Here is a 25,322-nt window from a genome sequence, read left to right as displayed (position 1 = left end):
AAAAAAAAAAGAACAACAACATTCCGCTAATCAGAATTATACATTTTTGTGGTGTGTAAAATCCCACATGTTGCTAATTGATTGTTGCTAATTAATTACAAAGGATTATAATTCAAAAGGGAGTTGTTATTTCTATGCCACACCGCTGGGCGTCCACCACAGACTTGATCGTTGGAACAAAAAGGCAGCATTTATGTTTTGTTACACGACGTCAGGATATTTCTGTTAAATGTGGTGGCTGTTTAAAAACTAACAGAGCCTTTGTGGCGGCGCGCTCTCAAGTTATTAGAGCATCCCGGATCATGAGGATCCTTCAGACCAGGAGTCCTGGATGAGAACAGACAGTTCAAAGCCACAATTTCTCCCCGTTTGCTTCAGCACAAATCAAGGAGAGCATGACAATGTGACTCACTTTCACGCAGCAGAAACTCTATTTCCAGTTTCCCTCTTGACCTCTTATTACTTCTGGCGGTAAAAACGGAGCCGGTTAAAGGTTTTCTGGGCATGGTAGGGTGGACGTTTCTTTTGGAGGTCTGCGGTTTTGGCAGGTAGCTCAGAGCCAGCGAGAGAGATGAAGGGCCGGTTGCTCTGCTGCGCTTTGCAGACCAGAATTAATGTGTCGGCCCAGGACTTGATAGGAGCTCCTCAAGCAGAAGGAACGGTCCGGCTCTCCGGGGGGGGGGGGGGGCCGCTTGGCAAGAACAGGTTCTGGAACTGCAACAGAGCAGGTGAAAGCCTCCCAGCGGTGCCGTCCAGATTGGCATACCTGTTTTCCTTTCATACAGAACTAATCCCCCCCCGTATTCCCACAACAAATATTTCAGAAACTTTTAGGAGCCGCAGCAAAAACTTCACTCCTGGTGCTTCATCTGAGGGACGCAAATAAAGCTTCCTGTTAACATAAAAAGAAAAACAGATTGTAATCTGAACTCTGCTGGCGTTGAAGTGTGTGTGTGTGTGTGTGTGTGTGTGTGTGTGTGTTACATCAAGACATCATCAGTAGGAGTCTGATGGTTTGTGTGTTATATAGTAGGTCTGATATTGTTGGAGCAGCGCCATCTACTGGCGCCTTGCAGAAGTACATAAAAGAACACCTTGAACTTGATGTTAAAGTCGATCCTTCATAATATTTTGTGCTTTTTTTAATGAGCCAACATTAAAACAAGTGTCAAAATGAAGGCGTGATGTGAATTTTTTTTCTCTGCACCCCGTGACAGATTGCGTGTTTATCTGATCGTCATGTGTCGATGGTCACACTTACATCACACATGCTGACTTCAACCTCAATAACGATCTCCTGTGTTTGTCTCTTGTTTTGTCTCCTTCCCCCTCACCTCTCCTCACCCCCTCCTCACCCCTTTACACTTCTACCCGTGACGCCCTGCAACCACCACCACCCCACCCCACCCTCTCCCCGGCCTGCCTACCTACTTCCTGTGCCTGCGGCCCTGCAGCAGTGAGCGACCCGTCCGTGTCCAGCCTCTTCAGCCTCCTCCTCTTCTTCCTCCTCCACACATCCATCCACCCCCCCCCCCTTTCAGCCGGCTCCTCTCACATCTCAGTGTTAACTCCACCGGACTCCCGTCTCTGTGCGCACACGTGTGTGCGTGTCGGTGCTGCCGTGTGTGTGTGTGCAAGCATGCATGCACGGGCATGTTTGACTGTCACGATGAAGGAAGGTGCTGCGAGGGAACCCGGCCAATTTCGAGACTTTAACTTCTCATGATTTCCCCCTTTGATTCCTGAATCCCCCCCCCCCTCCCTCCCCTCCACCCCCCCCCCCCCCCCCTGTCTGCACCTGAAGGCCCCGGGAAACAACGGTTGCGGTATCGACCCGCACCTCTACGGTGTCAAAACGAGCATCGTCTCAAGTAGAGCATCTTCTCCCGCGACGCCATTTGCCCCCGGTCGAAGACGGTACCCCCAGGAGGGAGCGTACCCCTCCCTTGCTGCCTCCCCCAGCCAAGCCAAGGCCCTGCTGGCGAGCCTGTCCGCCTCCGGCCTGAACGCCGAGGCCTTGCTCCTCTCCTCCGCCCTCCGCCACCACCGGCTTCTTTGCGAGCAGCGAGCCTCCTCCCTGTCCAGCAGCCAGTCGTCCTCCCCCCCTACTCCCCCCGCCACCTCTTCCTCGTCCCCTTCTTCTTCCCCCACCACCCCGACGCCTTCCCTCTCTCCCTCCTCTCCCACCCCTCTGACCTCCCTCACCCTCTCATCCTCGGTTCTCAAGGGCGGCACCAACACCCGCAAGGAGGGCGAAGGCGAGCGAAAGAGTCTCGCCACCGGTGGCTCTAGGTGAGAGGAAGAGGAGGAGGAAGACGAAGAGGATTTGAGCACCATGTCATCATGAACTGCAAAGAGAAAAGACATTTTAGAGTCATTTTAATTTCTTTCAGGGGATTTTTTTTATTCATCTGGATGCACAGTTTTCACATTTCCATGTACTTTAAAGGAGTCACGATGTTCTCCAGCAGGTTTTTCCCACTTTGACCTTCAGTCCGGCGCCCGGGGATCCGGATGGAATCTACTGACAGTAGCAGTCTCATATTTACCGCTAAAACGGGTTAGTGGAGTAGACGTAACGCCTAGGCTGTGTCTTTTATCATTTAAAAAAAAAAAAAAAAAAAAAAAAGTAGAGCTGCAATAATCACAAAGTGAGTCCAGTAATCGTGTGTGTTCGGGAACAATATCGCTCACGCTTCCCTGCAGAACGTGAAGCACAAAAAAAATTTTAAAAAAAAAATTCAAAAGTACATCAAAGGTGATTCTTGTGTTTATCAAACTGTTTGGTGTTTAAAAAGGCTCTTAATGGATTTTCTGGCATCGCCTGTGTTTTAAACTCTGAACTGGTGCTATATTTTCTCCTTCACATTGTGTAAAGAGTTTACACGACCCCCCCCCCCCCCCACACCTACCCCCTATTCCTCCAATCTGACCTGAAGTATGTTTTTACAGTCCGCTTTTGAGTTTAGTGACACATGGTTTGAATCGGAAAAGAAAAACGGAACAATTTCCAGAACATTTTGAAGCTTTATTCAAACATGTTCATTAAAAAAAAAGGGGGGGGGGGATAGCAGTCTTATTTCTACTGGAGGTACAGTCCCACAAACTGCTTACATGTTGACTCCGTGCACAGATGTTGGATTTCTGCATCTTTTAATTATGACAATCAGGATGTTTCTGCGACAGCGTCGTTTTAGCACCGTTTTCGCTTCAAATATTCTCACATTTGAACAGAAACAAAATATACATTTATATTCAATTCTATCTTGAGAGATATATCAGATATCATCTGACTTCTTAACGGCACAGAAATATAGTATATTTATTAGAAGCACACCTGGTGAATCTGGCTGACTGTGACAAGCACAAAGCTACAGATGCTCTTCTAGGAATTAAAAAAATCCTTACATATATAAGAATAAAATATTGCGTAGTTTTCTAATCTACATGTTGAAACATTAATGAATGAAATCTGTGGTTTCCTGCATCCCTTTAAGGAAAGTGAACCCAAACCCTCACACAAAGTGATACTCATTCATTAGAATGACTTTTTTCTTTCTTACTTCATTGCATTGAGATCAAAACACGCTGAAAAGGGGTTCGTGGTGTCGAAGGCAGCCGAAGGAGAAGGGATTAGTTGGGGAAAGGGGGGGAGACGGGGACGTGTGTTTGAAGGCTACTTTAATAAGTCTGGCTTTGACTCGCTGCGTCCCCATCGAGAGAGCTTGTGATGTAAAAAAAGACCCAAAGAGATGAGAAGGAACGGTTTGACGGTCAAAAAAAAAAAAAAAAAGCAGCTCTTCTTTCACTTTGCTTTGTCTTTGGTGTGGAGTGTTTGTGGAATGAAACCCACTCGGTTGATGTCGTTTCAGGATAGAAGTTTGATGGGTCTCTTTTCATGGACAGCGACATTGTGCAATATTTAATAACCACGCTTACAGTTTTACCAAAAAGCAGTGGGTTGTTGTTTTTTTTTTGGGGGGGGGGGGGGGTTTGCCTTTGAGAAAGCTTTGATTATCCACAAGGACCTTCTTTCACCATGTTTTTTCCCAGTGCCTCCAAGACTTTGTTCTCCCAGTTGATCTTACATTAGATCAGCACCAACGACAAAGCAGCACTTTGACCCAAAGAGGAGGTTGTGTGTGTGTGTGTGTGTGTGTGTGTGTGTGTGTGTGTGTGTGTGTGTGTGTGTGTGTGTGTGTGTGTGTGAGGTTTCAGCGGTGGCATTGGGGGGTGGGGGGGTTCTGCCTGGCACGTTCAAATCTGGGTTTCATATTGAATGAAGTGGAATGAAAGAAAATCAATTACTCATGCTGTTCCACACTCAAATCCATAACCCCGCTTGTTAATTTTGCTGCATTGGCGTCTGGTGAGTGTCAGAGGGGGGTGGAGGTGGGTATTCACACTTGACAGCTTCCTCCCCAACCCCCCAGAACATGAATCCTCCCAGGATTGCATGACAGTGCTTTCTGGATTTATTTTATTTTTTTTTATTTTTTTTAAGATGAGTGTTAGGCTGTGATTTCAACATGGCCGGAGGCTCAGAGGGCGTTTCTGGAGACGCCCTTGGCAATCAGAAAAACTCATGCAAACTTGAACTCAAACATAGAAGAAATATAGATATATAAATATATATATATAAATAAATATAAATATATCTAAGTGAGATGTTTGTGTATGATATTATAATTGTGAAGAAAAGTGTGATATACTATATATATATATAGGCCTAGATTAAATTCTACACTGTAAAATGTCATCAACATCCTCAGTTTTATATATATTAGTGACCATTTTGTACAGTTTTCTTTTTAAATTCATTGACAGATATATCGCATTTCACACTGAGATTATTTATTCATACGAAACATTTTTTTAAAAATATTTGTTTAAAGATATCTGTATAGATAACAGTCAGGCTCTGTAATATACACTGAATTTCATTTTAAAAAAGAAAAGAAAAAAAAAGAGAAAGCGTTTCTTTACAAACAGTTAGATTTTTAAAATAATGCTCATTTATGAAACTCGTCGTCCGGCTGGTCTGCACCTGTGCCTCTTTATGCGAGGGAGGTTGCTATGGAGATGCGACAGGCTGGACTGGCGCCTGTGCTTAGGGGCTTATTTTGCTGCTCTACATTTCTTTCAGGGGGCTGATTCCTGTAGCTGTGGCCTACTTCTCCTTTTTTTTTTTTTGTTTCGCTCCATCCTGTATTTGTGACTCAGCTGGTATTAGTGAGTTGTTGATGGACGGAAACACAGATATTGAGCCCAAAGTCTTCATATGGAGCTTTGCTGCTAAATGGCTTTAATTTCCTTCTAGTTTGTGTGTCAACAGGAAATAGTATAAAGTAAAAGTGGCTGCAGGTTTTAAATCATTACAACCGGGTCGGTTCCAGACTTGAAGTAGCAGTTCAGTTCATCCACTAAGGTGTTAAATCCACCAACACGGAGCAGTAAGCAGTTCTGTGAATTCAGTTTTATCTCTTCTTTTGTCATTTTAATCTTTTTTTAAAATAACGAACTACATTCTCTAGTATGTATATGAGGTTTTTACATGAATGTGTGGATGTTCAAAAATCTTGGCATCACAAATTAGAAAAAAAAAGAAAAAGAAAAGACAATTAAGTTGTAAATAGGTCGAGTCATTCCTAGGGAGCTCCAACAAATTATGTCCGAGAGATGTTTTATGAATAAACTAAGACGATGGGAATAAAGGTATATTACAAAACAATGCATGTATAGTCTCAAGCAATCGCACGGTGCAGTGGGGAAAAAAAAAATTATGTTGTCTATGTGTTTTCTCTAAAAAAGGAGAAAGAGAAAAAGCAGGTTTTGCTGAGGTGAGGAATCAGACGTGTTTGGTTATCTGTGACGCAGGCATGTTCGGACTAACTGTGGTGTTACGTTATGACAAACGTGTAAGAAGGGTTCAGAATGCTTGAACGCACCCCCAACCAGAGGAGGAGGCGACGGCGCGCTCCTTTCACCGAATGATCCTCCCATTTGTAGAGTAGTGTGATATAAGAACAAAAATAATAATACAGAAAATAGATCTATAATAATATATAAATTTAAAAGCCTACTGACACTGGAGATAATTTATCCGTGTGGATGCCATGATATTCTGTGAGAAATGTGTGTGTTTTTCCTGTGAGAAGACAGCAGGCAGTCCAAACCTGCCTCCTTTTGTACATAACTTGCTGTGATTGTGTGTCAAATAAAGTGCAGCTCTCTTGTACAGTGGTGACGTCTGACTTTGCTTTAAGGCGACTGGTTTATTTCGGGAAACGAGTGAGTCTTAGTCTTTGTCGATGTTTTGCATGTCAGCTCAGAAGAAAAGAAAAAAAAAACCACGGAAATTATGCTTAAAAAGTTGGTTTATTTTTCAGTAAATACAGGCATGAACAACAAATTCTTTAAACAAAAATATTGGATTCAAATTCTTCAACTGGGTTTTAAAAAAAAAAAAAGAAATACCAGATAGCTTCAACACAAATTCTATTTACATAACAAATTCACACTTTAGCTGTTGGCAGAAATACACACTAGCATATGGCAAATTCTACATCTTTGATATATCGTATGTACAGAACATTTTTAAAACTTGTACTTTTGTCTGTTGATTCTGGTTAAATTTGTCTTGGACCAGACGTGGCTCAGATGTCCTGGCGCTGCGCTGGCCGTCGACCATCTGCCCGCCTGTAAGGCGAATTCCTCAAATCTGAGGCAAAGACAAACGCATGTGAACATTACTTTGATATCAGATTAAATGTCTTCTCTGCCTCGCCCTATCCTTAAACGTGGGCGGCTGCCGATGTCCCTCTTTATCCTTAGCTTCGGGTGAATTTCACATCCAGTTTCTTCCTCTCTCTTCCTCTCAAACGCTCCATGCCACATCTTTTAAAATCAACCATGTGACTCGTCGCACCTGTGATGATGTCCTCCAGGGCGCCGTCCTTCCCCTCTCGTACCTGAGGTTTCACCTGCCTCTTCTTCAGCTCTGCTATCAGGTCCATCTGGGGCATCTTGGGCATCGTAGGCCCCTAGCAAACCAAAAACAGGAATATTACACCGGCACGTTTCCTGAAAAGGCTTCACCAGCTAAATACAAATCTGACAGACCATTCCTGAAGATGGAATATCGTACCTTTGGTGTTCCCGCCTTATGAGGGGATACCTTCTCTTTGTCCTCGCTGCTCTCTTGCTCCATTTTCTTTTTCTTCTCGATCTCTTGCTGGGCTGTCTGTGCAATCGAAAGGAAAAGCATGAACACCCCACCCCGTTCAGCGTTCTTCAGTGGACAGATATCAGGAACTTTCCCCTCATCCTCACCTTGTAGGCCTTGATGAAACGTCCAAACTGCGGGAAAAACATGGAAGGCTGCGTGGTTTTGGGGTTCTCCCCAAAATACTCCACCACAGACACGTAAGCCTCCTGAAAGGAGACAGGAGGAGTTAGATGTGACTAAAACTAGAAGTAAGGTGGACAAACTTGGACGTAAACTGCAGTCCAACCTGCGCCGTCTTGCTGTCTTTTATCAGAGACTCCAGCTGCCTACTGTTGGTTTTGATGAACTCCTTCAGTGCCGGGCTGTCGTCCTGCACCAGGAACTCCTTTTTGGTCATTTCCATTCCCCGTTCTAACGAGCGGATGTCGTGAAGAATTCCTTCTAGTGATACTAGCATGTGGAAAAAGTTGACATAAAGCTTAGCAACAGCCTAAAACTACCCAAATCAACATCCCGACTGCACTATCTTACCCAGGGCTGCCTTGTCCAGGAAGCGCAGCTCGGTGTGGAAGTTGGTCAAGTCGGGGTATTTTTCCTGAATGATGCTGACGATGAACTGAAGCAGCGTCTGCGATCGGTCCGTTGACTTGGTCTCCAGCAGCTGAGGAGTAAAGACGTGGATTAAGGTAAGTTTGTTGTAGATGATAAAGCTTCTCTTGAAAGTCAAAGATCTCTTACCGCGTCCAGGCTCTGCAGCCGAAAACCATACGCTGCCCCCCTCTTACTGCTGTTCATGTAGTTGCCAAAGGCGAGAACAATCTGAAAGGGAACAAAGGGATGATGCATACAAACGTCTCCCAATTTGAATCCACGTTTCTGATCTTCTTGGTCTCACCTCTAAGATCTTTTTCAGTTTGGTAGAAGACTTGATGGACATGGATGCGGCAATGACGGAGTCCAGTTGCTGTGGATGAAATTATGACGTCAGAACATCTATTTAAAAAAACTCCAGCCCAAGTTGGAAAGAGTTTTTCCACAGACTGACCGGCTGCAGGCGTTTGACGGTATCTGGGAAGTTGCCCATGAAGGTGAGGGTGCTTATTCGTTGCTTCAGGCGAGGGATCTTCCCAAAGCGTAGCATGAACTGGTCCTCGTTGGTCAGCTCCTCCAGCGGACGGCCGTCTTTCTCGTAGTTAAGCAGCAGCTTCAACTCGTAGTCCGTTGGTATGAAATGCTCCAGTAGTTCCAGAAGGTCAATGGACAACGCCTGCTGGTTGTACCTGAGCAAAGATGAGGTGAAAATCAGTGCATGAGCGCGAGATCAGAGGGTAACTCTGGAACCTTCAAGAGATTTCCCAGTGAACGTACGTCTCTATGGCGCTGCAGATGTCGAATGGGTTGTTCCCACATTTCCGTAAAGTGATGGCCAGATTTTTGGCCTTGTTCTGGTCTATGAAACTCGTCTTGCTGGGGGACTTCTGGACCACCGCCTTCTTCACCTTGGACAGGTTTGCCGAGGCACCCTGGGACTTGGTCTTAAACTGTTCCTCGAACATGTCCATGTTCAACTCCTGATGTTGAACAGAAGCAGAGACAGAGGCGTTTGTTGTAATCTCATTTAATCAGCTCTTTCTTTGCTGGATATCCATACAAAAAGATTTCAAATGATGACGTTCTTACCCCTAAGACCTGCTCGTCGTCCAGTTCGTTGAAGACGGTGCCGGTCACCTGCTCTGGTTTTAAGGCCTGCCAGTTTAACATCGGCATCCTGAACTTGGTCTGGATTGTCTTCTTGCTCTTAAGCCCTGAAATAGGGAATAAAAAATTGAGAGAAATTATCAATAAAAGGAATGAACTGTTGATACCGACTCATGACAGTATTTAGTGCTGTTCTATTAGTCTCCTCACCAAATGGAGAGCTTGATGCTGCAGGAGGAGGTGGAGGAGAAGATGGGGACCATGCACCAGGTGGGGGAGGAGGTGGAGGTGCTGCACCAGGAGGAGGAGGAGGCGGTGGGGGTCCTGCACCAGGAGGAGGTGGTGGCGGTGGTGGGGATCCCACACCAGGAGGAGGAGGTGGTGGTGGTGGTGGTGAGGGTGGGAGTCCTGCACCAGGTGGAGGAGGAGGGGGAGGAGGAGGGGGAGGTAGGAGTCCTGTACTAGGAAGGGGGGAAGAGGCAGGGGTGGAAAGGAAAGATGGAGATGCAGCAGAGTCCAGAGTTTCGGTCTGGGCATCTGAGCGCGGGGTCTGGGCACATGAAGTTGGAGTCTGGGTGTCTGAAGTTTGGGTCTGGACATCTGAAGTTGGGGTCCGGGCAACTGAAGGTGGGGTCTGGGTGTCTGAGGGTGGGGTCTGCACATATTCAACCACTGTGACAGGAACGACCCGGACGTCCAGACCTCCAGAGGCGCTGCGCCCCAATTGGATCAGCCCCTGGTCCTGCAGCTCCTGTATCTTCTGCTCCAGCTCTGAGGGTGTCTGAGGGGGGGCGGTGCTCAGACGCTCCCTGTCCTTCTCCCTCTCCCTCTGCAGCTCTTGTTCCCGTTCCCTCTGCTGCAACGCACTGACCTGGGAACAGGACTCCCGCAGGCTCTCCTGGCGAAACACAGAAAACTTCAGGTCATACTTACAACACAGAAGTGCTTTGAGCTACATGCTAAAGTTAACATGCTAACAATGAGTTGTTTAGCAGGTTAGCATGCTGACTTTGGAACAGAATTTAACTCTAAACCACATACAGGGCAAGAGTCAGAACCCCAGCGTGACAAGGATCCATCCTCTCATTACAAATTGAAGGCGCTCAGGTTTTAGTTTTAATGCTGAGACTCTTTAAAAATTGAATGAATCACCACACTTTTAACCTCATCACTAATCTCTCCAAAAACACGTACTTTGAGCAGCTCCGTCTCCTTGGTGACCTGCATGAGCTGAGTCTCCAGTTCAGATATCCTCGCTGCAGTCTGACTCTCCATCTCCTCCAATTGGGCGCTCAGCTGCAACCCAGGTGACATCATCTTGACACCACGACACGGAGCTCCTTTCTGGTTCACATCATTTTGATTTATTTGGTAGCTTACCTGTGTGTTGTGTTCATGCAGACCATCAACGTGATCAAACATCCCCCCTCTGTTCTCAACATCCTCCAGCAGGGCTCCTACATCCAGCACGTTGTCCAGGTAGGCCTGGATCTGCACCTGCAGCTTCTCGCTCTCTGTTAGCTTGAGTTGCTAAGAAGCACAGGACAAATGATAGAAAAACATCACAAGAAGGAAATATACTTATCAGTCATACATAAAGTGCTAATACATTCAATTAGGTTATTTTTAATAAATAGACAAAGTCCTGAATAATTGTTTTTAGTAGAAATTTATTATAATGGGAATTTAATCATTCTAATTAGTGCCAGGCGGAATCTAAAAAAGACCGTCTTTATTGATATGCTGATAATTTTCTAAATGTATTCATTTCTTTTGTCAGAAAAATGTAAAATATGTCAATTTGGTTTCACTCATTATTTGCTTAAAGCAAAAACAGAAATTTGATCAAACTGGGAAAAGTCAAAACTGTCAAAAGTAAGAAGCACGACTATCAAAAATAAATCATAGTATTTATTTAATTTTTTAAAAAATTATGTATTGATTCATGCAAGAAAAAAAGTTCTGTAAAGCTGACAGGAGCTACAGAATCAGCTACAGATAAATGAATATCCGTGCATCATTATTGTTGTTTACTGTTGTTATTTATTTTACACTCACCTCTAAATACTTGTCTAGGCCAAGGTGGGTGAACTCATACTGCAGGTGAACGCGGAAGTTCATGTTCTCCACTGAATGCACCACGATGTTTATGAACTGCATGCACGCCACCTGGAGGCAAAGAAGGTAACTGAAGCGCATCCATCACAGAAAAGTCGCTTTACTCTTTAAAAAAACAAAAACAAACTGTGAACCTACCATGAAGTCGATGTTGCTGTCATCGTTGATGAAATACTCCATCAGTTTCTCAAAGCGGTTCTTTTCTTTGCTCACCTGGAGAAATAAAAACACGCCAACACACAGTTTAGTCTTAAGAAGGGGGGGGTAAAGGGGATCTAATTCAAACTCACATGAATGGAGTGTTTAGAATGACTGAGTCACGCATGACTAACTTTAATCACTGAGAGGGGGGGGGGGGTTGTCTGTCCGACATGAGATGAGTAATCAAACGGGTTCATAGTTCTCCTCTCACCTCTTTGAAATTGTCAAAAGCAGCCAGGATGATGTTGTGTCCTCCTCTGACGAGACACACGGCCGCCAGCAGCTCTAACACCAGGGCTTTGGTCCTGAGGCGGGAGCAGGAGGTTAGACACGGTTACCGGCGCACGGTTACAGAAACACACCTGAGCCGACTCACCTGGGATTCCTGCTGTTGAGGCCCAGTGTGATTTCATTCACGCAGCGCGGGTGATTCATCACCAGGTTAAAGCCAGACTGAAAGCAGAAGCAGGAATAACAGAAATAAACCCACGTGTTAGTCTAGATACCACCACCACCACCACCACTAACCCCCCCCCTGCAAGAAAAAACTAGTTTGAGGACAATTTGCACAAAAAACAGCAGGAGGAAAAAGCTGAGCGGGGAATAAATCCACCTCCCGTCAGGCTGTTTGTGCATCAGAATGAAAGCGGAGGCTCTACCTGGTAGTTCATGATGGCTCGCAGGCACATTATGCACACGTGCACGTCGTCTCTCTGGGTGGGACTGGACTTCTTGTGCATCCTGTTCACCAGGGTGGAGCTGATTCTGCAGAGAGACGACAAGCGAGTGAACATGTGGAGGAGAGGAGCTGCTAAGAACGCTGATGGTCTGCAGAGGATTTTAAGGAAGGATGGTGAGGAGGAGGAGGAGGAGGAGGAAGATCTCCACGCCTGGTTTCGTACCTGACTGTCAGGGCTCGAGCTGCTCTGGTCACCCCGTGTCCTGGGGAGCCGCCGGAGGTCTTGGTCAGGTCTTCCATGGACCTCACGGCTCCTCCTCCTCCTCCTTTGTCGGACAGGGTGCCGCCATTTTCAACGCTCTCAACGTCAAACCTGAAGAGTTCACACAAAAGAAAAACGATGAATGATTCCATCGGTCTCAGAGGGAGCGCTCCCATCCCATCCCGCCGCTACTCACGGGGCGTCGCTTCGAGCGTGGGACAGGTATTCCACCAGAACGTCCAGACCTTTGTTCTGGTCGTTGAGGAACTCTTGGGCCCATCTGGAAAGGAAATGGGGGAAGCTAAGTTTAACATGAGCGTCACAATTTTAGCATTCAGGATCTCCAGGATTTCTCAGATCCTCACCCGATGTGATTTGTGCGAAGGGATATCTCTAAATCTTTCAGGACCTGCGTGGCATCTTGGATCCGTTTCTTCAGCTGGAAGAAAAAGAGGAGAGAGGAAAGGTGAGAATCATGACATCGTCCTGGGAAGTAAAAAATGAGACAAAGGCGATGTTCGCTGCTGACCCTGCGGGTCACCCCTCCTTGATCCTGGTAGAAGCTCTTGATCTTGGCCAGGTAGGCGGACGGGGGGCTTTTCACCTGGAAACGCTCCTGGGGGAGGAAAGATACACAGAGCATGGATTTAATAAAAAAATTTAAAAAGACAAAGTTGAAGACATCTGAAACTACGTTAACCTGCGCTTGTGAACACAACACGTGATTTAAAAGCACCTGATCGCAGACTAACTCCCACTTCTTCTCGTTGTCGTACTGACTCAGCAGTTCCAGTTTATCTGGAGGCAGGTTCATGTAGCTCTGGAGGAGAAGAAGAAGACACAAGCTGTCATCAATCACCATCTTATCGCCCCCACCCCCCCCACCTCTGTGGACGAGGATGAGTCACGGCTTTATCTGCTCCGCCTAAACGCCAAAACGTTCAAATGTGACAAACCACAAACTGATTCTGAGCCTCAAGCTCCAGGAAGTAAAGATGACTGATGGTGGGCTGTTATTTTTCTGTTGGGGGGGTGGGGGGGGGAAGGAGGCTTTGCTCTCGGAGAGGTTAGAGTGGGGTCAAACTGTCAGTTTAGGTGCGTTTATGGGTAGAAAAACTTAAAACACAAATACTGGGAGGCTGTATATTGTCGGTACAACAAATGACATGAAGGGCGTTCCTCATTCTCTCGTACGAAACAAATGGAAATGTTTCAGCTAAAAGAGGAAGTGAGATCATGTTTCAAATAATGCGGGGGGGTAGTTGGAAAAACCACCTTTTTGTCCTGTGTGTATGATGACGTAATAAAAAAAAGCCTCAGTAGAGTCTCGTGCTTTCTCATATGACAACAAACACTTTAGCAGAAGAAGCTTTGATGATACAGTTATTTTCTTCATGTTTAAGATAAATTTGAAAGGAATATTTGGAGACTTTAGATTAAAAAGCTTCAAAATCTTCTGTCACTGCTATTTTTTTTGTAATTGTTAACAATAAGTCTGGTTTTTTTTTAATCATCCCACATGAACAAATGTTACATTAAACTTAAAGCGTAGCATCTTATAATGAATTAAATCACAAATAAAGTCCGTGTCTAACTTTCTTTCTAAGCACTTTGTGAAGGAAATCTCCCCCAACTTTTAAATCAAACCGAAAAAACTGTTTAAATTTTACCAGACTAAATATTAACATTAATGTTCAGTTAACGCCGCATCTATTGAGCTGCACCTGTTCAATTCTATTTACTTGCTTCTTTTTTTTATTTTAGTTGTTTTAGCCGACGATGTCCATGACATGTAAAAAATATGAAATTACTTTTTAAATTACAATATCTTTTGAATCTTTAATCTTCATTGGGTCTTAAAACACTTGAGCATCTCATCATATTTTTTTCCCCCAACTTGCTGTAACACTTTTGAAAGAGTGGTGAAACCCTTGTTTTCCGGTCTGACGGTGTCATGCGTCTTAAAACTTGTTGCTCAACTTCCCCTGGAGGCCAGCTGCCTCGGCGTGAGCAACGCACCCATTTCTCAGTCTGATATTTTCAGATCTAAGAGGGAAGGATTAGTCTGATGGAGCTGGGAGCCCATTGAAAACTGTGATTGTTTGCTGGTTCGACAGGGTTGCTCAAATATTGATGTACAGATTTACTTGAAACGCAGAGGAAAGATTGGTCTTAAGCCAGAATAAACCCTGTTATATTTTCTTACTGATCCAAATAAAGGATATATATTTTCATTATTTTTCTTTTTAAATTGTGAGATTTTCTTACATGTATGAATCTTGATGGAAGATGAACCGTCACATTTAGGTTTTTAACTTTTTCAACTGCTCTAGAGAAACAGCAGGTATTCCTGTTCCTGTACTGAACTAATATCGTTTTTAAAGTTTATCCATCTGTAAAAATTACATATTTAAATAAGACCAAACAAAACAAAACAAATTTAGTACCAATTGGTCTTTGACAGCAGGAATTCTTCCTCAAATCACGACCCAGAACAAACTGATGCTGCTCTCTATTCCTGATTCAGACAGATCCGTTATCGCAGACACTCACCAGCACCATGTTGAAGCGCTCCTCCAGCTCCTCCTCTGGGGGCATGGGTAGATTGGGGGGAGTCGGCTGCTTTTTCTGTAAAGTTGGAGCGGGGTCGCTCATTCCAGACGCCGCGCCGACCGAGTTCCTGACCTCTCGGCCTCCAGCCGGTTCTGGCTCCAAGCCTCCGGAGGCTGCATTCCCCATCACTAATCTCCACAAGTAATCCAGCAGGAAAGCTTTACGCAAACTATTTTTTCTTGAGAAATCAGTTCACCCGCAAGAAAAGGTGACACAAAGTGAGATCACTCCAAATGAGAAGACCAAAAGCGACCTAAATCTGACTGAGGGGCTATGATGAAAGAAGGGACGTCATCTTCAAGATGGTCCTCACGTCAACTTTACCCCCCAGACTGAAAGTGTCTCAAAAAATAAGGTTACAAGCCTGGTGGGGGGGGCTTGTAAGAAAAACACCCACTTAAAATGACTCTTCTCTGTGCAAGTTGACAGAAACTGTTAAGCGAGCATAGAGGAAGGAGAGGGTGTAGAACAGTCAGAAACCACAGAAACGCAAAAGCAGAACAGTAACTTCCTGTGCATGTCAGCAGCGCTCCTCGGGTGGAAGGTAAACAAGGGAACTGACAGGTCGGCTGTGCGTGCAGTAAGTAGATGGTGGTGAGATCAAAGGATCAAAGGAATCAAAGGATGGGGGGGGGGGGTCAACGGTTAAGGACAGGTAAATGCCTTAACCCAGCCGGTAAACGTTTAAAACTGAAAATGAATGAGGAGAACGTCTAACTTTACCATGAATTCACTCTAACCCTGACTCGCTTCATCTGCGGCCATATTGATGAGGCAGTCAGGTAGTCGTAAGGTGGGGCTAAACGTCCAGTAGCGCCCCGCTGCGTTTGAAAACTGTAACTACCAAAGGGTGCTCCATTAAGGGTCTGCTCGGAAAATAAAAGTCTTAATAGAAAGTAAAATACAGTACTGTTCTGTAGTTTGTTTGTTTGTTTTAGATAATGTAGCCAAAGGACTGATTTTAATGATGAAGCGTACAAGGGTGCAAAATGTTTTCCTTTGAATTTGCTTGTTAGTTAAATATTCTTAATTATACTTACATTTTTTTAAAACTTCAAATTAAATCTTACTTGCAAAACAATAGATATTTGCAACAATGTACAGCTTGGGTGTTATCAACCTTTACAAAAACTGTATGATTTTTTTGTGCTACAATAATACATGAACATTACTTATGAATGTTGTCATAAATATTATTGCTTCTATATTGATTTAATGTCAATTCATTCTTTTTGGACAGCTACTTTATGACTGTAACAATGTAAGAAAGGCCAATTCATAATAATACATTGGTACTCTACCGTTACACTCTATATGGATAGACTTTGAGATATTGTATTTTACGAAAGTACTTGAACGCCACTTAGTGGTAGTGACTGTTTTGCATTCCAAAATGACGGATCCGACTGCGTCTCCAGAGGACTACTGGAAGGTAAATCAAGCGTTTTATCCCGCAAGCACTGCTTTTTCACAAAATTAGTGAACTTTTATGGTCGATACCATGAACTGGTTTGTCAATTCAGTTAGGTAAAGTTTCTAAGAGCCGACGCTCTGATGACAAAAGGCTTTGTTAGCACGACAGCTAACGTTAGCGAACCAGCTTGCTAACTACTTTCGTGAACGTAACGTTTGGCTTTCTATTAAGAAACCGTCATGTTTTTTAAATATCTGTCCATAAATAACATATAAACTCGCTAAAAAAAATAACATTTCTCTCTCGTAGAAATGCAGGAAATGTCACCAGTTTTGACTTTAAGCTTGAAATTTATAGTAAGAGCAGCCCTGCGACAAGTAAATACCACTTGTAAACATTGTGCCCAAAATTGAGCAACTTAAGAAACACACACACACACACACACACACACACACACACACACACACACACACACACACACACACACACTTTATCACGAAGGAAATTGTGTATATTTCCCAGTACAGTAGTGAGGGAATAAATAACAACAACACTTGTCACCGGGAAACGACTTTATCCACTTTTCTTGTGGCCATAAGTACCAACCAAATATAATCCTTGCAGTAAATATAGAAAATTATCTGTTTTTGTAAATTTAAAGTCATGTAAATACACAAGTGTGTTTGATACAGCTGTCTTTAGAAAGGGAGTTCCCAGTCCTAATGTTTGGAGCTTTTACATGAAGCTGTTGATCATTGAAATCTCTTGAGAGGGAATCATTTGTGCGCTGCATATTGTATTCCATTGTGTTACAATGGTGCTCTAAATCAGACAGTAAATATTCTATTAAAGGAGTTATTTGGTGCAGCTCTTTATTATTCTGCACGCTGGAATTGGACAATTCAGGACAAAGCTCAGTGGGGGTTTCGACAGGTTTAGCTACTGGTCTCTTGTTGGTGTATTTTGGGCAACACAATTTCCTCTCGTTATATAGTCCAGCCTCTAAACCTCTATTTTTTCACTCTTCCTTCATGCGTTCTGTGATGATGGCTCAGCAGACCGACGGAGCTTTCAGCGACAGCGGTTTTGACCCTGGTGAGTATTCGGTTCTGTTCATCTCTTCTTTTTCCTTTGACGTTCATGCTATGTGACGGTTGTTTCAGGATCAATCAGGACTCGTGTCTTCTGTCTTGTTCTGTAGGTTTTTTTGCTGAAACGCCCAGAAAAGGAACAGTTGTGTCCAGGGCTAACAGCATCGGCTCGACAAGCGCCTCTTCAGTACCTAATACAGGTATTATGTCTGTTTTGGACTAATTTGTAGCCTCTCTCATGAGGATCTAAAAAGAGAGCATTAAACACATATTGTATGCAGAGCTGTGCTTCATTTTTGCAGCACGGTTCTATTTAGCAATGAGTCTTTTCAGTATTCTGTCATGTTTCGTCATCTGACTGTTTATTTTCTTGAATAGACGACGAAGACAGCGACTACAGACACGAGACGTCGTATAAAGACTCGTATAAAGATCGACGGAGACAAGCACACACACAGGCTGAGCAGAAGCGGAGGGATGCGATCAAGGTGAGGCTGGCCACAGATGCGTCAGACCACACGTCTAAGATCTATAGTCACAATTTCTTTATGAATAGATTCTCTTTGTTACTTTAGAAAGGCTATGATGACCTCCAGTCCATTGTGCCGACCTGCCAGCAGCAATCTGAGTTCGCAGTGGGCGCGCAGAAGATCAGCAAGGCTACAGTCCTGCAGAAAAGTAAGATGGCATTTTATCAAAAAGATGGTTACAAAAATCAGAGTACGCTTAAATATGCGCAACTGCAAGGGAGGAAGAGGAGGAGGGGACTTAAAATATCCAGTCACTGTAGAAATCCCTAACTGGAGCGTTTGTGTTTTGTCTCACAGCGATCGATTACATCCATTTTCTTCATAAAGAAAAGAAGAAGCAGGAGGAGGACGTGTCGGTGCTGAGGAAAGAAGTGCTGGCCCTGAAGATCATGAAAACGTAAGCTGTCGTTTCACCGACATTCTGGCCATTTAATTAAATCTTACGTTTTGCGATGCCAGTTAACAGCGTTCGTCTTTCCTCACAGGAACTACGAGCACATCGTGAGGGCTCACCAGAACAACCCACAGCAGGGAGAGGATCAGGTGTCGGACCAGGTCAAGTTCAACATCTTTCAGAACATCATGGACTCCCTGTTCCAGTCCTTCAGCAATTCTGTTTCAATGAGCAGCTTCCAGGAACTCTCCGCCTGCGTTTTCAGCTGGATCGAGGAGCACTGCAAGCCACAGGTAACCAACTGTTGACGCATTAACGCTCATAAAGGCGGCTCGTGTTGCCTTTGAGGTCGTTGTAGATTGCTGTTTTTTTCTGTTCTTTCCTAGACGCTGAGGGAGTTTGTCGCCGGTGTGCTCCGGCAGCTCAACGGTCAGCTTTACTGATGGAGCCAAACCTCCACACAGAACTCTGATATAAACTTTGGGCTTTCTTTGGCCTCTCAGGGTGGAGTTTAAACTCCAATCAGTCTCACAATAACTTAAACTCATCGGTGACTCCCTGGTTGCAAATTGATAACCTCACCCCTCCCATGTCATAGGATTAAACTGAAATTTCAGTCTAACGGATCTTTCGCAGAGATCACTTCCTGATACGAGAACATTTCCCACTGTTCTTAAAAAAACGGCAGACTTGCTTTGATCGTAGCTGTAGCTCCATTGAGATGTCTCTAAAACCAAGACTGAATTTCATCCTGTTGCATTTGAAACGTAAAAGCCTGACAAAAACAGAAAGGAGGAACGGTGAAGGCGAACGTGTGCGGACACAAGTGCCTTCTCCATTGATGTCAGAGCTCCAACACAAGAGTCACTGTTCCGCTCCGGTGGCAGACGTCCACACTGCTGCAGGGTCCCCGTCGTTCCTCCCGACTACACAACCTGAGGAGCGAGCTCTGTGGCGCTTCAGTATTTAATCAGATTTTATTGACAATTGTGCAATACAGGCAGCACGGTGCCAGACCCGGTGAATGATCGCATTGACTTCTGCAGTAATTCTGCGTTGCCGTATATTGTGTTAAGTGTTAAAATAGTTTAGTAGCAGGTATACGAGATGTTTGCGTGACAAATCTTTTAGTTTATTCTATGCTTGAAGTGAAAAATCAGTGGCTTTTGTCAAGTTTCTTCCAACGATGCAAGTCACCGGATTAAAAACAATGGTCATGTAAAGATTTACATCTGCTGTACTGTATTGTTTTTTTAATATTCAATATGATGTAACTCAGACTTTCATATGGCTGTCTGTTTATGTGGCTAACCTGTTAAGTAAAAGTTCTGTTGCAACTTAGAAAATCTTTTGTTTTCTTGGGATTCTTAAATTTTTCTGCTGTGTCTCGTCACCCAAAGAGCAACAATCATGTCCTGCTTAATTTTCCTCATGGAAAATGTAAATTAAATGTTTAACAACACATTGAAGCTCTAAAGATAGCTGATAGTTGAGGAAAAGTTGACTGAAGATTGCTGTCAAGAACATTTAATAATTTGAAACAGTGAAAACAAAAAGAAAAGATGAGAATACCTGAATGTCATCTGTGCTTTTTAACATTTCAAAAACATTGACAAAGAACTTAAGTAACAGCTATAAATGTATTCTAAACAAAATGCTGTTCTGGTTCACTTTGGTGAATTAGATGAATGATTTTTCCCGTCTTTCAAGTACTTGGGAGAACCGCCTTACAGTCCTCGTCTGTCTCCACTCCAACTTCTTCCTGTGAACAGCAGCAGAGGTTCATTCATCAGTGAAGTGAAACATGAAGAAGCTGGCTGGAAGTTTAGAAAAAGATTTCCTTGGCTCACCAGGAACTCTCTTTTGCTCTTAGGATACCCTTCCAAGATTAGGTTCATCATGTCTGAAGCCTGACAGCAACAAAATGAAAGAGTAGGCAGAAAAATAAGTACAGGTATTTAATTGAAAGTACAAAAAGAGTGTTTCACATCTGTTTAATAAGTTACCAGTCTCTTCCTCTTTCTCCACTCCTTCACGTACAAATCCCTCTCCTTGTAGACCTGTATATCCAAACATGTCATAGTTCCATGCTATCAATAGTCTTGTTTCACTTGGTCAGCAAGGTATTTTTTAGAATAAATAGATTTCCAACCTTCTCCTTCTCCTCTGGTGTGACGTGATTTGTGGCTGACTTTATCTTCTCCAGTCGTGCTATGTGGTCGGCACGAACTGTTTTCAGCTCTTGGATCTGTGAAATGACTTCTTCTGTGGTGAGGGAGCTGGTGAGCTCCTTCATCTCTGTCAGGGCAGATCAAACACAAACTGACAACATTCCTTTTCAAAGGAATGCCATGTGACAGAAGAGGCAGCTTCAGACGTACCACGTAACCCAGCCACGGGGCAACATTTATCTTGGTGCAATATAAACTCACAGCTATCACTGGTTTACCCCCACCTGCCTCCAGCTGTCTGCAGCTCTGGGTGAGGGTCTGCAGCTCGGCTGTGAGCTCTGAGATCTGACCGTCCATGGCCTTCAGGTCTGCATCTTTTACATCTTTGAACTGAGCCTGAGGGAGAAACCACCAGATATCAGACTCAAAACACATGGAGATCATTAAAAGTAAATTTGGGACACTTTCATTCTTACTTTTCACACCAACTCAGTCGTTAGGAGGAGTAGACTAACCTGATCGGCAAAGTAGATCTTCTGCTTTCCATATGTTTTCTCTTTTATCTTCCCCTCCAGTGCCAGCAGCTCCATGGCTTTGACAACAGCCTGGTAAAAATAAAGCAAGCAGTAGGAAATGCAGGAAAAATGAAAAACCATCATGGTAAATAAAAATCTAAATATTACAGATGTTGTGATCAGTAGAGATATAGTGATCTCACTAGATTATACACTATATTACTTGTCAGGTGGTTTCAGCGTAGTTATTTATAGTATTTAGCATAGTTAAATTTAATGTATGAATGTTCAGTTTGAGACACCACCTGCCGAAAACAAATTCCTTGTCTGTTTTTCAACAAACGATGGCCAATAAAACTGATTCTGATTCTGATCTTCTGTTGGTTTACCAACATAATAGAGTATATTCTTCAGTGGCTGTGTGGAGAAGAGTTCGTCTCACCGTTTTTCCCAATCCGTGCTGCTTTTGTAAATTAGTGAAGACATCCTGCGCGCTGTACGGCCGGTTCCTCTCATTCAGGTAGGCGAGAATCAGGGGCGCACCTGAGAATAACAACCGACCGTATGAACTGACGCAAACGTTTATAAATGTTTAATTTAATGAATGACACATTAAATACCCCGAATACAGCTCAATATTTTTGTTAAATGTACTTTAGGGGTACGTAAGTTTAAGAATTCCAAAACTATGCATACAGTATTTTTCCTAGCTTAACCTCGTCCAACAGTTGGAAAGCCGTGAGCTAGCTCACCATACTAGCTACGTAGCTGTAGTTAGCTGATAGCCACTTAGCTAAACCGTTTTGATAACCACATCCTACGAGCATTGTCAGCTCAAGAATGATGTGAGAAACAATACGCAGCTACAAGATAAACCAAAGCTAAAGCCTCACCGTTGTCTTTTTTACTCATTTCGAAAACCTTCGCTTCAACTTTAGCTGCTTGGACCAAGTTTAGCGCGGAAAGTGCGTCACTTCAAAGATCGTTAATGATTAAGCTGTATCACTCGTAACGAATAGTGTGGAAAAAACAGTTTAACTACTGAATACCTCTCACGAGCAACTGCCCTTTGAGTATTCATCTGCAATATTCTTACTTATTTAATTTCCCGAAAATATTTTACTATATTTATAATTAATCCTTGTTTTACGATGTCGGGAATGCTAAAATGAGTGAGACCTCTGTAACTTAGGCTATCTTTGTGATGGTGCATTGTGGGTCCTGGGTTAAACATGTAAACATGTTCGGGAGACAGCTAACTGGTAGCTAACAGATAGCTAACAACAAGTAGCAAACAGCTGTGTGTCCTCTATCAGAACATCCACTCAGAACCGTCCCCTGTCTCTGTTTTGTCCCCGGTTCCAGATGTGGACGTTCCTGAACCCGGATCAATCAAACATCCTCAGGTTCATCGATCAGTTTGAACACAGAGGTAATTCCTATCTAGTGTTTGAGCTGCTGGACAAAACCGCTGTCCTCGAACGAGATCCGGCTGATCGCTCAACAAGTGGGTATTGATACGGAATCAATCATCTATTGACTAGCTTTTCATCCGTAGCGAAACCCCAGTCCTGCCCACAGAACACATAAAACTCAGCCCACCTTTACTGGTCAAACAAGTGTTTGGATCAAAACAAGTGTCAATGGATTCACTGATTGATTAACTGATCGATTCATTGATTGATTTACTGATCGATTGTCATATTTGTTGCAGTCTAATCGCTGCTTGGGCCAGAAACCCCCCCGCCCCAGAAACCCCCCCCCCCGCCCCTTCATAACAGAAGCTCCTCCCACCACCAGGAGCTTCAGGAAACAGACTGGACAATTGATTTTTCTATAAATATTCGACTTGAACTATTTATTATTCTGTTGTGTATTATAAAATATTAATAAAACTCTGTTAGTTAATATTTTTTGGTTCAGTGTTATTTTCTATTTAACCCGAGGACCTCCTGGCTGTGAGGGACCAGCGTCACAGCCCCACCGTGCTGCCCTGATAAGAGGACGCTTCCAACATCATCTAAAATCCAAAACCTTCTTTTGACTCTACTGACTTCTGTTTTATTTGAAATGTTTGGACATTCTTCCTCTCATTGACCAGTAGATTTCACCCACAACTTTAACACTTTTATACAAGAATCTAACAGATTTTGACACTTTAATGAATCTCCTCACTTAAACCTCCCTACGCATCTTTATTTGGACGTTAACAATCGTCACCAGTTTTTGGTCGTAATTTTTTCCTGAAATGAAATGAAATACGATATTTCCTGTTCGTTTGTTACTTTTATTTTGAACGACCACCGGACATGAACACATATTGGTGACACTGCCCTCTTGTGATCAATGGTCGTATTACATATTTTAGTATTATTCGGTCTTCGTGTCCGAACCCAGACGAACAACTTTACCTTTAGGAAACTCTAACGAAAACGGAGAGGGGGTTACTGCTATTTGGTATTTCAAGCAGTTTTACAAATTGCATACATTTCAAATAGTAAGACATGTTAAACTCACTTGCTCGTAAATATTCAGAAGGCTCTTGGTGGTAAATGCGTTTGATTCCCTCTTGTGGCCAAAATGAGAAACTACAAATGCTTCATTTCAGGTTAGGGTATGGTTAGGATTAGGGTTAGGGTTAGGGTAGGGTTAGGGTTAGGGTTAGTGTAGGGTTAGGGTTAGGGTTAGATTAGGGTTAGGTTAGGGGTAGGGTTAGGGTTAGGGCAGGGTAAGGGTTAGGTTAGGGTTAGTGTAGGGTTAGGTTAGGGTTAGGGTTAGATTAGGGTTAGGTTAGGGTTAGGCATTAGGGTTAGGTTAGGGGTAGGGTTAGGGTTAGGCATTAGGGTTAGGGTTAGGGTTTAGGCATTAGGGTTACGGTTAAGGTAAGATTAGGGTTAGGGGTTAGGCGTTAGGGTTAGGGTATGGTTGGGGTTAGGGTAGTGTTAGGGTTTAGGATTAGAGGTTAGGGTTAGGTTTAGGGTTAGAGGTTAAGGGTAGGGTTAGGGTTAGTGTAGGGTTAGGATTAGGGTTAAAAAGGGTTAGGGTTAGGGGGTTAGGGTTAGGGGTTAGAGTTAGTGTTACCATCTTGTGGATATAATGGGTTACTACAAAAACATTGAGATAAAGTTAGACGATGTTGATGATTGTCAATAGCTTCTGGTTGTGACTATCCAAATAATTTTAATCAACGGAACTAATGCATGTTTGCCCACCCCCATGTCACAACACTTCATCTTGATATTTCATGATGATTTCATGATTTTACATTTCCTGTGATATTTCAGCTCACCTTGAATGTAGAATATGTCATAGAACGTTAGTTGTTGTGATTGGGTTTGTTGTTCGTTCATTATTTGTGTTAGAGGGTGCCTGCTATGTTCTATGATCGCCAGAAGATGGCAGCAGAGCATCGCAGTATGGAGTTATGTCGAGCTGGCTGTGGTTTACTAATACATGTGACTGTGAATGTTGAATGTGATGACTGTGTGCGTATAAATATTATTGTAATTAAACACAAACCACGATGCGATCATTGAGGGTGACCAACAGCAGAGAATAGCTGGCATGCTGTGGTGCTGTTGAAGCCTGTGTCCCGACCAACACTCAGTTTATTCCTGTGTGTGGTTGATTGTTCTCAGGAATAAATACACAACTGATCCATCCACCTCGACTCCTGAGCCAGTACTTATCCAACCAGCACACATATATTATAGGTGGTCACACATATATTGTAGGAAATTGATTTATGATCCTTGATCCTTCCATGAAACAATAAAAGATATAGATCACATGTCCATGCATGTATATATAATATAAATACATACATGTGTGTTTGTGTGCGTGAGTTACATACCGATTCCTCTTCCTGGACACGATTTCCGAGCTTCTGTGATCTACCCAATGACTAATAGTTATGTATAGTTATAAATACAAATAAACCCCTTCAGCCAAATTCAATTATTTGCCTATCCTGAGAAGATGCAGCTGGTTCTGGCTGAGCGTCGGTTGACGCCGGCGGCTCCGCTTCTCGGGGTAGTGGCGCAAAAACGCCGCACACTCGGACCTGAAGCGACGCACAGCTGACTCGGCATTTGCAGGATTCTGGAAACCGGAAGTCTTGAACCTGGGATCAAGGAATGAGGCTAACGAAAACCCGCTTGTAGTCTCTATCCTACAGAACTTCATCAAAACTACCCTCTGCGTATTCATCAACAATATTGATACTTATTTAGCATCCCAAAAATACATATTTTTTTTAATCTTTATGAATAATCCTTGTTTGCGATGTCGGGAAAGATCCAATGAGTGAGACCTCTGTAACTGAGGCTATCTTAATGAAGGTGCATTGTGGGTCCTGGGTTACACATGTAAACTTGTTCGGTAGTCACATTTCTAAGGTAATACTAAC

General features: G+C 43.5%; 4 protein-coding genes across 10 annotated transcripts in view; 2 read left to right on the top strand and 2 right to left on the bottom strand.

Annotated features, from left to right (window-relative positions):
- Positions 1-1,531, top strand: part of srcin1a (SRC kinase signaling inhibitor 1a) — a 67,882-nt gene extending 66,351 nt beyond the window's left edge. The window contains exon 21 of the mRNA XM_068336318.1: positions 1,455-1,531. Coding sequence (XP_068192419.1) covers positions 1,455-1,460 — 6 coding nt within the window. The 3' untranslated portion in view covers positions 1,461-1,531. The remainder of the gene's footprint in view (positions 1-1,454) is intronic.
- Positions 1,532-6,366: 4,835 nt separating this feature from the next.
- On the bottom strand, positions 6,367-15,119 carry fmnl1a (formin-like 1a). 4 transcript variants are annotated; one of them, XM_068336042.1, is made up of 25 exons: positions 14,740-15,117; positions 12,923-13,006; positions 12,716-12,802; positions 12,552-12,625; positions 12,383-12,466; positions 12,148-12,297; positions 11,905-12,010; positions 11,622-11,698; positions 11,457-11,550; positions 11,183-11,257; positions 10,985-11,095; positions 10,307-10,456; positions 10,121-10,222; positions 9,137-9,824; positions 8,909-9,033; positions 8,597-8,799; positions 8,274-8,508; positions 8,124-8,192; positions 7,967-8,047; positions 7,760-7,889; positions 7,515-7,678; positions 7,333-7,434; positions 7,148-7,243; positions 6,929-7,043; positions 6,367-6,721 (listed from the first exon to the last, which is right to left on the bottom strand). In XM_068336042.1, the coding sequence occupies exons 1-25, from the start codon at positions 14,923-14,925 to the stop codon at positions 6,657-6,659; spliced, it is 3,453 nt and encodes a 1,150-aa protein (XP_068192143.1). In that variant the 5' UTR covers positions 14,926-15,117; the 3' UTR covers positions 6,367-6,656. The 4 variants fall into 4 exon arrangements, with proteins under 4 accessions (XP_068192143.1, XP_068192142.1, XP_068192144.1 ...); XM_068336041.1 differs by having other exon boundaries at positions 10,121-10,456; positions 12,552-12,802; positions 14,740-15,119; XM_068336043.1 differs by having other exon boundaries at positions 6,367-7,043; positions 12,552-12,802; positions 14,740-15,118.
- A 53-nt stretch (positions 15,120-15,172) lies between these two features.
- Positions 15,173-19,637, top strand: mlx (MAX dimerization protein MLX). Of its 3 annotated transcripts, none has more exons than XM_068336045.1 (8): positions 15,173-15,379; positions 17,269-17,308; positions 17,415-17,504; positions 17,683-17,792; positions 17,880-17,982; positions 18,132-18,231; positions 18,320-18,521; positions 18,615-19,637. In XM_068336045.1, exons 1-8 carry the CDS (start codon positions 15,317-15,319, stop codon positions 18,669-18,671), a joined length of 765 nt encoding a protein of 254 aa, XP_068192146.1. In that variant the 5' UTR covers positions 15,173-15,316; the 3' UTR covers positions 18,672-19,637. The 3 variants fall into 3 exon arrangements, with proteins under 3 accessions (XP_068192146.1, XP_068192147.1, XP_068192148.1); XM_068336046.1 differs by lacking the exon at positions 15,173-15,379 and adding an exon at positions 16,046-16,231; XM_068336047.1 differs by lacking the exon at positions 15,173-15,379 and adding an exon at positions 16,049-16,231 and having other exon boundaries at positions 17,272-17,308.
- Positions 19,638-19,739: 102 nt separating this feature from the next.
- On the bottom strand, positions 19,740-21,926 carry psmc3ip (PSMC3 interacting protein). 2 transcript variants are annotated; one of them, XM_068336049.1, is made up of 8 exons: positions 21,808-21,926; positions 21,357-21,457; positions 20,915-21,004; positions 20,684-20,795; positions 20,381-20,526; positions 20,235-20,288; positions 20,079-20,138; positions 19,740-19,990 (listed from the first exon to the last, which is right to left on the bottom strand). In XM_068336049.1, exons 1-8 carry the CDS (start codon positions 21,824-21,826, stop codon positions 19,934-19,936), a joined length of 639 nt encoding a protein of 212 aa, XP_068192150.1. In that variant the 5' UTR covers positions 21,827-21,926; the 3' UTR covers positions 19,740-19,933. The 2 variants fall into 2 exon arrangements, with proteins under 2 accessions (XP_068192150.1, XP_068192149.1); XM_068336048.1 differs by having other exon boundaries at positions 20,381-20,795.
- Between the last annotated feature and the right edge of the window lie 3,396 nt (positions 21,927-25,322).

Source organism: Antennarius striatus, chromosome 16 (genome assembly GCF_040054535.1).
Source record: "Antennarius striatus isolate MH-2024 chromosome 16, ASM4005453v1, whole genome shotgun sequence".
Classification (NCBI taxonomy): domain Eukaryota; kingdom Metazoa; phylum Chordata; class Actinopteri; order Lophiiformes; family Antennariidae; genus Antennarius; species Antennarius striatus.
This window is presented reverse-complemented; position numbering and strand designations above follow the sequence as displayed.

Bases quoted from the DNA above. Each gene is read 5' to 3' on its own strand.
- fmnl1a (XM_068336040.1), bottom strand. From the start codon at position 14,925: ATGGGGAATGCAGCCTCCGGAGGCTTGGAGCCAGAACCGGCTGGAGGC. The intron at 9,825-10,120 runs GTACGTGTTTTT...GTGTTTCGCCAG, and splicing joins AGGAGACGGAGCTGCTCAAA to GAGAGCCTGCGGGAGTCCTG. The intron at 7,435-7,514 runs GTTGGACTGCAG...GTCTCCTTTCAG, and splicing joins AAGACAGCAAGACGGCGCAG to GAGGCTTACGTGTCTGTGGT.
- mlx (XM_068336045.1), top strand. From the start codon at position 15,317: ATGTCAGCAGCGCTCCTCGGGTGGAAGGTAAACAAGGGAACTGACAGG. The intron at 15,380-17,268 runs GTAAGTAGATGG...ATGATGGCTCAG, and splicing joins ACAGGTCGGCTGTGCGTGCA to CAGACCGACGGAGCTTTCAG. The intron at 17,793-17,879 runs GTGAGGCTGGCC...TTGTTACTTTAG, and splicing joins AGCGGAGGGATGCGATCAAG to AAAGGCTATGATGACCTCCA.
- psmc3ip (XM_068336048.1), bottom strand. The intron at 20,796-20,914 runs GTTAGTCTACTC...TTTCTCCCTCAG, and splicing joins AGATCTACTTTGCCGATCAG to GCTCAGTTCAAAGATGTAAA. The intron at 20,139-20,234 runs GTAACTTATTAA...TGTTGCTGTCAG, and splicing joins GGAGAAAGAGGAAGAGACTG to GCTTCAGACATGATGAACCT.